We start from the raw sequence: 15,969 nt of genomic DNA, 5'->3' as shown, positions 1-15,969 counted from the left end.
CCTCACTGCTCACACGCGCCCAGCCCCTGGTCGCCTAGCACCGAGCCAAACACGCTTCTATAACCCCCTTTCCAAAGAACATTCGAAGAAAAAAGCGTTCCGCACTTGGGGAAGGGCCGCTCTGGAGACAGCGGGTCTGATTCCTCCAGAAAAATCTGCAGGCTGGCTCCTCCCTCACTCCATCGCACCCGGCTCCCACCACCCACGTATCCCCTCCCAAAAAGCCCCCCCTTGCCGGTCCGCTTTAAATAAAGCCAGCCCCCCGGGGGTGAGATGGAACCGCGTTCCCTGTGCCCAAAACTCCCGCTCAGAAGCGACACCTGTCGCGGAGTGGGAAGGAACCGCGCCGCCAGTCCTCGGTTGTTAAAGGTGAAGATGGAGGCCAAAGCCCTGGGGAGCAAGACTGGAATTTTAAATAAGCGCTGCCAGTCTTGGCTGCAGCGAGTCTTAAAGCTACTCTAAGAACGCAAAAGTTTCAGCGAAGGACAGGCTGGCCGGCTTTCTAATCCTGGAAGAACCCGGAACCCTCACCCCACTGCCTGGGGCCAGACATCTCTGGAGGAACCCACTGGAGACCCAGTGGCGCCAGGGACCCACAGGAACCACCTGACTCGGGAAGCCCAAAGCAGCTATGAGACGGTCTCCTCTCTGGCATCCACCTCTCTGGTCTTGGCTGAACACCTGCTTCCTCCAGGTGGACAGACACCAGTACCCATGCCACACTGGCATCACCAGGCAGGCTCTCCCTTCCTGGGGCCTTTGAGGAGCCAGGAGAGTTGTGGGTGCTTGGCGAGGGCTCCCAGTGCAAGACCTCCTGAGGAGGTGGCCTGAAGATGATAGATGGCACAGGGAAGGCTGGAAAGATGTGTCCCACATTTCTCCTCTCCCTTCCCATCTAATGAATTTCCAGTAAACCTCAAACCAAAGCTCCTCCTCATTCATTCCTGGGCAAGGACAGGTCTGTCCAGCCTCCTGACAAAGTGCAGGGAGCTGGGAATACCATCTCCTGAATTGCTTTTAAACCACATTAGGAGAGATGTTGAATCCACCCTGGGCAGACACCCTGCCAGGGTCAAGGGACAGGCAGGGAGGAGGCGGGCTAAGAAAGCAAGGGCCCTTCCTGGTCTCCTGAAGCTGTATTTCACCTCCTGGGCACCTAGCTGAGGGAGCCTCAATCACAGATGCCTCAGCAGGCCTGCATTTTCCCCAGCAAGGCTGCCTTCCTCTTCCCAGACCTCCTGTCTTCCTGAAAATTAACCATCCAAGAGAAAACACTAAAAACTGCCCACTCTTTCGGCACCAGCCCTGCTCCCAGCCCTTCCCAGATGGAGGAATTAGGTCAGGGCACCTCCACAGGTCCCCTGTCCCACTGTAGAGAAGCTGGGACCTACAGTATTTCCCATCACCAGAAAGCCCTTCACCACACAGGAACCATTAACTGTGGCTCCAGTTCCCAAGATGAGGTTGAGAAAGTCAGATATCTTTCAACCAAGAAGAGTTCCAGCTGCTTAATTTGGCAAATCAGAGTCGGGATGTTCATCAGTCATCCTCCTCCACCGTAACTAGAGCAGCCCTTTCTGTTACTTGAGAAAAACCCGCACGGCAAAGAAGATCCAGCACAACCAAAAAAAAACCCAGAATATATTGGCTCTGTCCAAGGTTACCAAGCAAAGGCCATGGTACTGCCAAATCTGTGGTTGTCTTGTCAGGGACCCACCTCCTAGGGGTGTGCCCCCTCACAGGAAAGGGTCAGAACGACCCTACATACAGCCTTGAGAAGTTTGGGGGCAAGTCAGAAGACGGGCCAGGCAGCAAAAGGGAGACAAAAGCAGACTGCCAAAGCCAGTTTCCAGGCTCCCCTGAGCCTATCAGTGGCTGGAGGACCATTATCAACTTACAGGAGTGCTGCTCACCTTCCAAGATACCAAATGAGCCCTAAGAATGCTGAGGTCTAAATGCCCCATTAATTTTGACCAATTGTCTTAAAATTAAGTATTTGATATGATCAAACTGTCCCACTTTCTCCATGTCTGTGACACGTTTCTGAACACCACAGTGCTAGGCACCACTGATTAGCTGCTGCTGCTGCTGCTGTTGCTAAGTCGCTTCAGTAGTGTCCGACTCTGTGCGACCCCATAGACGGCAGCCCACCAGGCTCCCCTGTCCCTGGGATTCTCCAGGCAAGAACACTGGAGTGGGGTGCCATTGCTTTCTCCACTGATTAGCTGGAACTCATCTATTTTAACATAAGGCTCCTCCTGAAATGCTGCAAGGATGACGTGACTCAGAAAAGCACAACTTCACCACTGAAGGAGTCACAGGGTGTGTGTTGGGGCTGGGGGTCCACAGGGGCCTTTGAAAGGAAAACAAAGTTAAAACTTTTGTTAACAGCTGGTATTGATCAAGCCAAGGGTGAGGTGGAGTTGGAGTCAGCTGAGAACAAGACTGTACCAACTTCCTACTTCACTACCTGCACGAACTCAAATCTCAGCTTCAAACTCTCCATGACCTAATCTTTTCCTGTGCCTTGATCAGGCAGGTGAGTCACGAGGCAAGACAGATCAAAAGAAAATTGGTCTAAAATGCAGCCCAGGCCCAGCTGGTATAATGGGTGCCAAGTAATTCAAGTTCACATCACACCCATCAGAAAAAGTCATGTGTTTGCCAAGTTATTTCTCTGGCTCTGGGTCTGAAGAAATTCTACATGGAGAGTTTGGTTATAGTACTCTCCAGAACCTGAGGCACAGCAACGTAACTAAGGTGAAGAAAGAGGGAATAAAATATACATGTTCTTATCAAACTTAATGAAGTTCAAGGTCATTGCTGGTACAGCAGGACAACCAATTTTTCTGTTGCTAAACAGATTAACATGCAGTCCTTAAAAAAATATCCTTGCACAATAATAGTAGCCATGTGTTAGCCACTTTAGTATGTGATCAGAAGTCAAAATACAAGAGTTAAAAAAGGCACAGAAAACCCAAGAAGTTTCCATTTTATTACAAATTTTAAATCCTGGGAATAGTTTAAAAGAAAAAACTTATATACTAATTTCAGCCCAGGGATAATCTTTTACAATCAAACTAAGGTTTCTATAATGGAACATCAATGCAACAAACAAGTACAATTTGCAAACCCAAGTCACAACCTTGCTTAACAAGGTTAATAATCATAGTAAGGGACAGTACCAAAGAGCTTCAGTTAAATTTGAAAGAAACCCTGCCTTCTCTAGAACAGAATCATGCAAATAATTCTGCTCCAAGAAATTTGCATAGAAAGAAAATGGTACTTTACCACAAATGAAATCACAAACCCTCAATGTTAAAGTCAACTCAAAAAGCACCAAATGTTAACATTTCTAGCTATGCAACTAGCAAGAACGTTAAGAATTGCAGGTGTGGAAATGAACCATAGGCAAGCTCTGGAAAACCATGAATTTGTTATGTCACCTTAAGACAATGCACTTTTCCTGCAGAATGGTTTAGACTTAAGGAGGGCACTTTAAGGTATCAGGTCCTCTTCTCCCTCTTGATCCTATCAGCAAGTCACATCTTTACAATCTTGTTAATGACCTTGGATCTCTAGCCTCTACACACAGGGCAACAGAACCCATTGTGGGAATGGTATGGTGGGAACACTGCCTTCAATTTAGTCTGTAGAATGACTTTAAGTCCAGCTGTGGCCTAAACGGCATGAAGTGACTTTCCCTGGGCATCTGGACACTTCTCTTCAGCCTGAGTAGTCTCCCAGGCCCTCCCCTTCACACCCAAACCCAAGACTCCAGAGCTCTGGGCATCGAAGAATTCCAATCCCAACCCATGTATCTATCCCACAGATCCTCACCCACTTCTGGAATCTCCACTACACCTCATCTCCAGCTCCCCCTGCTGGGGTCAGAATGACAGTTCGCTGCAAAGACTTGCAGAAACAATTATTTTACAAATTCCTATAGTGTAGACCTTTCCTTAATCCAACACCTGGGACTTTTAAAAGAGCCACTCCTCAGACCCTTTCCTGAGAGGGACAGAATACAAGACAACACTGAAGGACCACATTTTATTTCCATGGGAAGAAAAAGGGTTAGCATACATAGTAACCATGTGTATCAAGAGTAATTTATGATCACAAAATGAAGACAGAATCACAAAACTGCCCCAGAATCCTGCATTTCTTCGACACTGCCACTATTCCAAAACAAGAGAACCTCAAAATCAAGTCCCTGGTTCTGCCTGCAGTGAATTGGGTGTTGCCACGTTTGTATTCCTCAGTCTTTGAGAGGTACCAAATGGAACTGACTCACCCTTTTTCTGTAAAATAGTAACTGACTCACCCCCAATCCCCATGCCCTCCTCCATCTGCTCAGTGTCACACAAGAGTCAGTTCCCTCGAAGGAGCCTTAGCTCTGTTTTGCTATTTCTACCACAAGAATTGAAATCTTTAAGCAGAAAAAAAGTTTAAAAACAAGTGAGAGGCAGCCCAGGTGAAGCCTTTTTACTAAGATTTCCAATTTTGTTCAGTCCACACTGCAGAGATACAAGGAAAACCACCATTTCAGTTGATAAATTTTATTTAAGAACTTATACAAATATTCCAGATTGAGTTTTAATCCTCATCTTCCTCCTCTTCTTCATCTTGATTAATCTGGAAGTAACGCAATTCGTAACTTTCTTTGCTGTTAGCGACTACGCGTAACCAATCTCGTAGATTATTCTTCTTCAAATATTTTTTGGTAAGATATTTCAAATACCTGCAGAGAAAAAACACTTGAGAACTCCACTAGACACAAGACCTTCTGATATTCTGAAATACTCTAACTTTTATGAAACTTGTGCATTCAAAGTCACTACAATTCAAGGTATTTTCCCATGGTTCAAAAAATGGCAGTTGGGAAATATACCCAGTCACTGTTCTAATGAGAATAAACATCATCCACATTTCTTCTAACTAACCTGGCCATAAAAATGAGAACAGATTAAGATGTGACCACTGTCCATGAAACAAGAGCCATCACCTATAAAATGGTTTGTAGTGACCACTGGGGAAAGAGATCAAGGTGATCACTTGGAAGCTAAGCACACAATCTTAATATCTTTTATTGAGAGACTGCTGGGTTCCTAACAAGCTCCAAGTACTTCACCTCATTGACTAAAACCTCCTTTTGAGGTTGCTGCTTCCTGGGACCGCAGCTCAGGGCCTTGTCACATTCTCACTCCCATTTTGAGATGCCCATCTCCCAACCCCCCTCCCCATCCACCCACTGCTTAACTGCCCTGACTCGAGCTGTCCACTTAAGCACCTGGCCTTAGTCCACTTGCCCAGTGGCCACCTGAGCCTGCGTGAGCTAAGCCTCAACCCCAAACACCACTGTCAGGAAACCGTTCAACCTAAAGGCAACAATGGCTCTTATGCTCAACACAAAGCCCACAATCCTGCTCTCTCATCCATCTGCTTATGAGGCCCTGGGGTTTATCTATTCTGGCATCTTCCCAGAACCGTAAAGAGGGAATAGAAGGTTCAGCAAACCCATCACTGGGCAAGTTAGTCTTTCTAGACCTCAGTGTCACCCTCTATAAAACAGGTCTCAAGATACTCACCATCTCTTCAGACTGGTACAAGGGCTAAATGAGATGCACTGGCAAACTCTGGCATTTTAGATGGGACCAAGTGTTAACAAACCGAGAAACCCGACCCTTCCCGGAAACAAACACTGTTCCACTGTGTTACTCACGTCAACCAAGCAATCTTCACAAAGATGTGAAGATCTCAGTTCAATTCTACCCACTTTTCCCTACATAAAAATAAAACAATTTGGTCGTTTCACCTACAAAGTATTCTCTTTTATTTCCATTTACTATTTCTACTATATTATATCCAGGTAAAGTGGGTTAATTCAAAAGTTTAGGTGGCTTAGTGTTTTCATAATAGAGTATGGGGGGAAGCTAGGTTAAAACACACAAGTTCAGAGATAAGCAAGGAATGTTCCACTGGTCCCTGGTGGTCCAGTGGTTAAGACTCCAAGCTTCCACTGCAGGGGGCACGCATTTGATCCCTGGTCAAGAACTAGATCCTGGGTCAAGAACTGGATCCCACTTGGTGTGTCCAAAAGAACGTTCTAGATTAGGAGCTCCTTGAATGTTTCAAGAAAACATAGTTCTAACAGATCAGGTTCTTTTCCTTCCCTACTTGGCAAACAAGAGAAAGTCTGTGAAAACTGAAGTGACATGTGTTAGGAGACATTCTCACACTAGGTCAGGAGATTTGGAAACAGACCACAGGCTCTTCCCTGCGAGCTCAGCAGAGGCTGGTGGGGGAGGTGTTAAGTACACCTTGGAGGCCCTTCGGTTATCCCATCTCTCATGCCATCTAACTGCCTTCTGCACACGTGAAATAACTCAGCCAGGCAGAAGGGGAGTAATTCAGGGACTTCTCTGGCAGGCCAGTGGTTAGAACTCCATTCTTCCACTGCTGGGGGCCTCGGTTCAATTCCTGATCAGGGGACTAAGATTCCACAAGTCACACAGCCAGAAAAAAAAGGAGTAATTCACTTAGCTTTAAAGTCATCTCTCTTTTTTTAATTTAAATTTTTTTTTAACACCAAAAACATTTTGTATCAGGATAGTCAAGTAACAATGTTGTGATAGTTTCAGATGAATAGTGAAGGGACCCAGCCATTTACTGACTAATTTAGTTAAAAACATAAGCAAAGGGGAATTCCCTGGTGGTTCACTGGTTAGAACACAGCACTCTCACTGCCAAGGGTAAGGGTTCAACCCCTGGTCTGGGAACTAAGATCCTGCCAACCACGTGGTATGGACCAAAAAAATAAATAAATGGGCCTACAGGAATTAAATGAGGTGGCTTCAGTCTAAACTGAGACTTCTGATCCCTCATCTAATTCTGGTAGCATTTACAGGAAAAAAAGCCTAGTGTTGCTGCAGTCCACAGGGTCGAAAAGAGTGGGATACGACTTAGCAACTAAACAAAAGGGAAAAAAAAAAAAAAACAGAATAAAAATGAAAGCTCTTCAAAGTGATCTAGAGGCAAAGGCAGGCTCACTTTTAAGAATACAATCTAAGCAAGTCTGAGCATCTTTACTGCTGGAAATCCTTTAGCCCAAAGGTCCCCAAACCCCAGGCCGTGAGACTTGTCTGGTCCAAAGCCTGATAGGAAATGGGCCACAGAGCAGGATGTGAGCAGCGGGCCAGACAGCGAAGTTCCCCATGGCTTGTATTACTGCCAGAACCATTCCCCCAGCCATGGAAAAACTGTCTTCCAGAAAACTGGTCCCTGGTGCCAAAAAGGCTGGGGACCACTGCTTTAGGCTGTGGAAAACAAAACTGCAGAAAGCTACCAAGAGCTGAATACTTTTAACTACCATAGTAACATTCGTTCATTCACCGCCCCTCACGCTGGACACTGCTCCAGAAGTTAACAGAGGCAACCACAAAGCAAATGACTTTGCAGGGAGCAACCTTCCTGGCCAGGGTGGGTGGGAACCTTAGCTGAGGACACGGACAAGTAATGCCTCCCCTTCCCATACCTTTTGGAAAAGGGCACCTCGGAAGTTACAGTAATCTTGCTCTTGCTTCTTTCAATTGTTACAACACCGCCACCCAGGTTGCCAGCTTTTCCATTCACCTTGATCCTCTCCTGAAGAAACTGCTCCTGTAGAAATCATCAAATGGACCAGATAGTGAGGAGACTAGTTCACCCACATCACCAGCAAAACACTTTTAAATTTTATTTGTCTTCTTCTGATAAAGAATCCACCTGCAATGTGGGAGACCTGGGTTCAATTCTGGGGTTGGGAAGATCCTCTGGAGAAGGGAAAGGCTACCCACTCCAGTATTCTGGCCTAGAGAACTCCATGGACTGTATATTTATGGGGTCGCAAAAAGTTGGACATGACTGAACCACTTTCACACACCACTTATTTTTAATTTTTTGGCCACGCTACATGGCATGTGGGATCTTAGTTCTCTGACCAGGGATTGAACCCACAACCCCTGCATTGGAAGCATAGAGCCCTAACCACTGGACCATCCCAAAAGTCCCAAAATATTTTTTTATACTCCTATCTCTAAGCATATAGCTGGTTATATGTCCAGTCTCTGACTCTTGGGTCAAGGGTAAAGAGTAGACAGGAAACCTAGGCCCAAACTTACAACTGTAGATATAGGCAACCAAAATGGCAAGCAGCCTCTGAACCTAAGACATGTAAAGCAGTGTCCTCAGTGTGATCGGAGAAAATAAATCTTCAACCAAGCAGAACAAAAACATACAGCAACCAGAGCAATTACACATCTATCTGCTGAGGGGCCACGTGCACCAGCACTGAACAGCAGGAGGGACACTGGCCCAGAAGCTCAGAGATGGGACTCTGGGAAAATCCCAGAGGAAGCTGGGCTGGTCATTCACCTCTTGGACCAAAAAGGAAGACTTTTATGGTTTTCTTGATATTGCAATGACAGGAAGGCCCTTCAGCTCCCATCCCTACAGTCCTCTATTTAAAAACTCCAATCTGGGGACTTTCCTGCTGGTACTAGGACTCTGAGCTTCCACTGTAGGGAACATGGATTCAATCCCTGGTCAGGGAACTAAGATCCCAAATACTGCACAACACAGCCAAAAAAAAAAAAAACCCACCAATATACAACATGTTAACTGTCAACAGGAGGTGTGATGAGGTCAGAAATCTTGACTTTCGTGTCTTAGACTAATAAACAACTCCTGTTTTCTATCCAAAGGAGGAACCTAAAAGGAAGACAGTCATATACACATATTGAGAGACAGTGGAGGGAATAATGGCAGAACAGGGCCATCAGACACAATGTGGAAGAAGCTACAAGTTAGGAGGGACAAGAGGCCCCAGAGAAAAGCAAGAAGACAGAAGGAACACGGAGCCACGGAGGGACCTCCTGCAGGCCAGGCCAGGGCCACGGCAGGCATCTACAAGAGGGCAGTCAACTACAGGCTACCCAGACACCATACTTTGTAAGTCGTGGCCACAGGCCAAGCTGCTAATTTTTTAATTTGAAAATTATTCTTGTTGTAATGATATTAATCTTGGCAATAGTTGACTCTAGAGACTTTAGAGAAAATGTCAACTTAGGGCTCTGCACAACAGTATGTCTGAACTCCCCCAAGCTCTGCTTGGCTATGGAGAGGAAAAGTGTAAAATGCCAAAACCAAGTTGCAGATTCCAAAATGTGGCAGCTGGGTTCATTTTTCTAGATTTAGGTGAAATAGAGGAGTATTGGGGGATGGGGCCAACATGAGGGCAAAAAAATCAGTACAGAGCAAGGTCTGAAAAAATCCAAGCTACAATTACAAATCAGCAAGCAGGATATTTTCACATGAATACTGAAGCTCTGATGCTTAATACAACAGAAAGCTCAAGGAGATGCTGTCCTCTGTCCAACGCCCCCGAACCAAGCATCAGGCCCAGGGCACAGGAAGCCCCTGGGCCCAAAACGTCAGTGTCAGGGCCAAGCTTACACCTAAACACACCTAAGTGCAGAGGAGATGCTGGATCCAAGGAAGTTCACCTGATAAATTTTAAGTAAAATCTTTTTGGAAACCGAAGAAGAAAATGTGGCCCTCTGGCAGTGACTTGCTCCACTGCATCTCCTTTACTCTTCACCACTGTCACACCCCTGAGAAAGCAAGGCTTAGAACCAGAACCAGACAGAGATCCAGAGTCGAACCCAACAGCAAGAACTGCAGAGCAGCCTGAGCCTACAAACAAACAGGCTCCAGTATGTCTTCTCAGCAATATCCGAAAGGGTTTGCTACTGTCCAGGGTGGCATCAGCGGGGTAACTTACAAAATTGGCAGCATCCATGATTCCATCTTCTACAGGGTGGGTACAGTCCAGAGTGAATTTTAGGACTTGCTTCTTTTTTTTGCCCCCCTTCGCCACAAGCTTTTTCTAAGAAAAGGATACAAATGATAAGAGAGATAAAGCCATAACCAGTCAAAAACAAAAAAAAAAATTAACAAAGTGGAAAGACCAGAACTGTAAAAGTACACACAAATGCAAAAACCATGGGATTCTGTTCCCCTGCTAGGTGCCAAGGATGGAGGATAGATAACACTCAAGATGCTGCTCTGGGGTCATGCCCTCTAGAAGAGGAAACTCATTACAGCACTCTTTTCCCATTTACATTTTCCAGCATCCCTGGTTTCTAGGGGAATAATGGAAGGTCTGTTAGCTTAAGAACTACAATAAAAGAAACGTTTCCTTTTATTCATTCTAAAATTTCCAAAATAAAGAAACACTCACTTGTCTTCTTCCAGGATGAAGGCACAGGCATGAAAATGCCTTGCATACCTAAAACAGTTTTAATCTGAATTGACTACATATCCTAACTTTTCCGACTCAGGGGCAATCCAGTTGATCTGTTTTTTCCCTTCGTCCTGTCTCATCTACTTTCTCAGGACAGTGACCAGAACCACACATCCTAGCAGCCCATCCAACCCCAAATGCCTTGAACAAGGGTCTAGCTAATTACAACAAGACTGTTGAGAATTTCTGGTCTTTTGACTGATTTAATCTCTGAATGAGCACTTTCAAACCACCAGTTTAGCTACAAGGTTCCAGCTCCTTCATTCTCACAAAGATCCTTGTATAAATATTCTCCCTCTACAAATTCCAACTCCAATTAAAAAAAAAAAAGCACTTGGACAACATACTTACCTGTAGTTGCAAGAACACATTTCACATCCTTTCCTGTCTCAAAGAACTTCACCTAAAACTTGTATTAACTGGATGAATTTTTCAAACACTTAGGCTTCGACAAAAGTCACTCATTCTTTTCCTTCCTAACATGTCTTCCTAGTAACAATCAAAGGGGCTGCTTTAAGCCCCGGAAACACACAATCAGCAAGAAGACCTGCCGGCAGGATATGGGCTCCATACCCCCCACACCATGGTTTTAAATCAAAAACATACAAACGCCTAAAAGCATTAAAGGCCCACCCAGGCAGAAAGCTGGAGATGAGCCCAAACTGTTAATAAAGGTGTCCCAACAAAGAAGGGTAGGGAAACTTTCTCCAAGTAACCTGGGAGGAGACCATCTGCAGCCAGTGACATGAGGGCGCCACACGGCCCAGGCTCAGCCTGGCCGATACAGAATCCAAATGGCCCCCCGCCGGACACCAGAAAGGGTCTGCAGAGCTGCGCCCTGAAGATCTAACTTTCTCCGGAGACGCGAAAGGGTCCTCTAGCCCAGGCCTCCTCGTGAGAACTGGCCAGCGAGCCCTCCGTTCGTGGACCCTGACACTGATCCCGAGTCCCGGAATAGGCTTTCCGGTTGCGCACGGTCCCCGAGAGTGGCAGGTCCCCTCCTTCCCCTCCCTCCGCCCAGGTAACCGGGCCCAGGCCTCGGCTGCCTTACGCCGGCTCCAAGGTTCGCTGACCAGCCCAGGCTGCAATCTCAGTCCCCCAGCTCCCTGCTGACCACAGGCAAGAGCCCAAGCCCGAGCGGCAGCTTCCGAAAGCCCCAGATCTCCCCCTCGAGCCTCGGGCCGCGGCCTCCTCCGCCCACAACGTGCGGGGATCGGCGGCCACACTGGCTCACTCCTGCAGGCCTGCTAGCCAGGCCCGGGTAGGACGATGCTGAGCGCCGTCCGCCAAGAGCCAGGTAGGGGCCGGGCCGGTGAGGCCCACGTGCCTCCCCCAGAGCCGAGGCCTCACGCGGAGCCATACTAACCACAGGCGCCATGGCGGTAGCGGAGGCAGAAAGGGAGGTGAGCGAACTACGCAGACGCAAAGAGGCCGCAGCGCGCAGAGCACGCAGGGCTCAGGCCGTACTAATCTCTCTGCCACGCTCCTCGGTCGCCACTGTCTTGCCCCGTTCTGTACTCTCGGGGAGCGATTGTTTTTACCTGAATGCAAAAACCCATCGTCTCACGCCCCTCCCACCCAGGATTGTAGTGGGAGGGAGGAAGCCGAGTAGCCTGTCCTACTGCGAAGGATCCGAGGGGGAGCCTGACTAGACGAGCCCGAAGAGAAATAAAGGGGTTCGCTCTACTTTTGACAGTCTTTAAAAAAATAAATAAGGAGATTCAATAAACCGTCAATAACCAGGTAGTGGGATGGGAATCGAACCCACTAACTTGGGGAGGTGAGGCCTAATTTGGGGTCCTAATGTCCGAGAGCACTTGGCTTCTTCCTACCCAAAGTCCCAATCAGGAAGCGGGTGCGCAAGGGGCTGCTTCCTGGTGCTAGCCCTTTTGGCTGCAGTCAGGTACGCTCTCCACCACCTCAGACTCAATCTGCCCATCCTCGGATCATCCTAGCTTTCCAGCTCATCTCTTCTGGTGCGTACTAAGCCGCTTCAGTCGTGTCCAACTCTTTGAGACCCTATGGACTGTAGCCCGACAGGCTCCTCTGTCCGTGGGATTCTCCAGGCAAGAATATTGGAGTGGGCCGACCCAGGGATTGAACCTGAGTCTCTTAGGTCTCTTGCATTGGCAGGCAGGTTCTTTATCACTAGCGCCATCTGGGAAGTCCCTCATCCCTTCTAGTTTCCCAGCTTCAAAAATTCGTCTGCCAGCGCTCCTCACGGAGAAGGCAATGGCACCCCACTCCAGTACTCTTGCCTGGAAAATCCCATGGATGGAGGAGCCTGGTAGGCTGCAGTCCATGGGGTCGCTCAGAGTCGGACACGATTGAGCGACTTCACTTTCACTTTTCACTTTCATGCATTGGAGAAGGAAGTGGCAACCCATTCCAGTGTTCTTGCCTGGAGAATCCCAGGGACGGGGGAGCCTGGTGGGCTGCCGTCTATGGGGTCACACAGAGTCGGACACGACTGAAGCGACTTAGCAGCAGCAGCAGCAGCAGCAGCAGCGCTCCCCATACTGGCATACAGACAGGAATCACCTGGGAATCTCATTCCAGATTCCAATGCAGTGGGTCTCATTGGCCTGAGATCCTGCGTTTCATGAGAGCTCCCAGGAGATACTGCTGTTGCTGCTGCTAGTCCACGGACCAAAGTTGAGTGGCAAGGGGTCTTCATCCCCAGACCTACCGTTCCACGTGAGGGACTACTTTCAGTCCTTCATGTCCTTGCTGTTAGGGGAAACACTGACTGGAACCGCCCACTTTAGCCAGGCACCAAAGTAATTATTTGCATGATTTATTTTATGAGAGGACGTCCTGGTAAAAACAAAACTAACAAGCCACCACCAACCAGAAGAATTTCGGGTAAGTCAAAAAGAGACACCACGTGTCCTACCAACCTCCCAGAATCCTCCTTGCTGGAATCCATCTTGGCTGAGTGATGCATGTGCCACCAGGAAGGACCCTCAATCAGAGTGATTGAGATCTGAGTGTTTCAATCAGTAACAACCCAGAAACTAGTCCCATCACCATAAAACCCAAAACTGCAAGCCATGTGGTGGAGCAGTCCTCCTGGGTTCCCTTACTCTGCTGCTCTCTGCCCAGGCACCCCTTCCCAATAAAGTCTCTTGCATTGTCAGCACATGTGTCTCCTCAGACAATTCATTTCTCAGTGATAGACAAGCCCACTCTCTGGCCCTGGAAGGAGTCCCCCTTCCTGCAACATTACAAGTTCCAGTCCAGGGTCCTGCATTATAATCACTCACTTGCACACACCCTCCTGTCCCTGTATCCACCTGCCATGTAGTCACCTATCTAAAGCCCAAGCCTAGCTTACAGTGGTGTTAGGATACTGTCCATGCTGATTAGGTGTACCTTCAGGCCCACTCTGCCAGTTGACCAAGCTCCAAACCCACCTTGCTATTCTTTTTTTTAATAATATGTATTTATTCGTATTTGGCTGTGCTGGGTCTTCCTTGCTTTGCAGGCTTTTTTCTCTAGTTTCGAGTGGGAGCTACTCTTTAATTGGGGTGTGCAGGCTTCTCATTGTGGTGGCTTCTCTTGCAGTGGAGCAGAGGCTCTAGGGCACACGGGCTTCAGTAGTTGCAACACATGGACTCAGTAGTTTTGGCTCATGGATTCTAGAGCACAAGCTCAGGAGTCGTGGCACACAAGCTTAGTTGCTCCTCAACATATGGAATCTTTCCTGATTAGGGGTCAAACCCTGCATTGGCAGGTGGTTTCTTTACCACTGAGACACCAAGAAAGCCCCCACGCTGCTATTGCTGACTGCAAACCACATTTCTGCTTTGCCAGCTGGCTCTGGTCAGGTTCTTTCAATGGAGGCCTAGGAGGGAAACTGCAGGCTGGAGGAAAAAGAAGAGACTTGTCTTGGTTGACTTCCTGCTTGTTCCTGTGCTGTTGGTGTCACCTCCTCCTGCTTCTTCATCCGGGTAGCAGCAGTTGGAACATTCCAGAAACCTCAGTTGAATCCAGTTGCAGTTATTCCAACATTTGTAGAACCAGCCTCATTATCTTCTCCCCAACACCAGCTGAGCAGTGCCCCCTTCTCAGATATCAGCTTCCTGAGCCCCCTCCTTCAAGTGTCTACCTTCTAATAGGATCATCCTAGGAGTGGCAGCTACTTCCTGCAGTTGCTAGAGTTCTTATTTCACCCCTCAAGTTACCTAGTTTACAAACCTTTGTACCTGATTAACAATCCTTAGCGTGCTTTTTCCTGAGTGACCTGACCCCTCTCTTAGCAAGCCTTAGGGCTGCCTGCCAGTCCTCTAAGTAATTTTTTTTCACACCTCTGGCCAGAATGCCAGCTCCTCACCCCAAAACATCCTTCTCAACTGATGACCTCCGTTGCTCTCCTTTTGAAAACACAGAAGCAATCCAAAAAGAATTTTCAGATACACCCACCTACACACCTACCCATCCAGCAACATCTTTACCCTACTCTGCCTTCCCTCCTGTTACTATGGAAGAAGGGTCATAAGACCCCCATCTGAGATCAACCCCCGCACTAGGGCACTCACGTGGTATACTTCCATCTACTTGAGGACACCACTCCAATAGCCCTTACCCCCACCCCATGAAATCATCAATGTATACTTTCTTTGGATTTTTTCCCATCAGCACTTAACCATTCTTTAAAATCTCCCATCTTAGGACTTCCCTGGTGGTCCAGTGGTAAAGAATCCACCTTCCAATGCAGGGGGGCGCAGGTTTGATCCCTGGTTGGGAAGCCAAGAGCTCACAAAGCCACATGCTGCAACCACTGCGTCTGTGTACCACAACCCAAGAGAAGCTGGTGCTTCTCTCAGTTGAAGGAACAAAAGTTCCTCCTGCTGCAACTAAGACCCCAAGAGCTGTATCCAACTCTTTGCAACCCCCTGGACTATACAGTCCATGGAATTCTCCAGGCCACAATACTGGAGAGGGTAGCCTTTCCCTTCTCCAGGGGATCTTCCCAACCCAGGGATCGAACCCAGGTCTCCCGCATTGCAGGAGGATTCTTTACCAACTGAGCTATCAGGGAAGCCCAAGACCCAATGCAGCCAAAAATAAATATTTTTTAAAAGTTGACTGCTAATCTTATAAAAATATAATAATAAAAAAAACAAAACCTCCCATCTCAAAACAGAAAAAGCACTCTTTCAACCCGCAACATTTCCTGTCACATACCACCCCTTTCGGCTCCTGTCTGCTATGTACTGAATGTCTGTGTCCTTCCACATTCATAAGTGAGACCCTAGTCCCCAAAGCGATGGTATTTGGAGGCAAGTCCTCTGGGAAGTAATTAGATTTATAAGCGATCATGAGGGTGGGGCTTCATGATGGGACTGGCAAAGAAGACACCTGAGATCTGTCTTGCCCTTCGAGCCACAGGGAGAAGAGAGCCGACAACAAGCAGGAAGAGTGGCTGCACCAGGAGCCCCATCTGTCTACACCTGCTCTCAGGCTTCCAGCCTCACAACTGTGAGAAATTTCTGATAACCCAAAAATTTTGATATTTTTGTTACGGCCAATTTCCTTGGAAGTTTCCTCTGTGCACTGTCAATTTCTCTCCTCCCATTTCCTTTTGAACCCACTCGGGGCGGGGGAGGGTGGCCTTTTCA

At 47.6% G+C, this 15,969-nt stretch overlaps 1 protein-coding gene across 1 annotated transcript; it reads right to left on the bottom strand.

The window, feature by feature from the left end:
* Positions 1-4,546: 4,546 nt before the first annotated feature.
* On the bottom strand, positions 4,547-11,818 carry RPL22 (ribosomal protein L22). The gene is made up of 4 exons (XM_010849955.1): positions 11,712-11,818; positions 9,824-9,928; positions 7,538-7,662; positions 4,547-4,744 (listed from the first exon to the last, which is right to left on the bottom strand). The coding sequence occupies exons 1-4, from the start codon at positions 11,721-11,723 to the stop codon at positions 4,600-4,602; spliced, it is 387 nt and encodes a 128-aa protein (XP_010848257.1). The 5' UTR covers positions 11,724-11,818; the 3' UTR covers positions 4,547-4,599.
* Between the last annotated feature and the right edge of the window lie 4,151 nt (positions 11,819-15,969).

Source organism: Bison bison, unplaced genomic scaffold (genome assembly GCF_000754665.1).
Source record: "Bison bison bison isolate TAMUID 2011002044 unplaced genomic scaffold, Bison_UMD1.0 scf7180017864289, whole genome shotgun sequence".
NCBI lineage: Eukaryota > Metazoa > Chordata > Mammalia > Artiodactyla > Bovidae > Bison > Bison bison.
The sequence above is the reverse complement of the archived record's forward strand: the minus strand, read 5'-3'. Positions and strand labels throughout refer to the sequence as shown.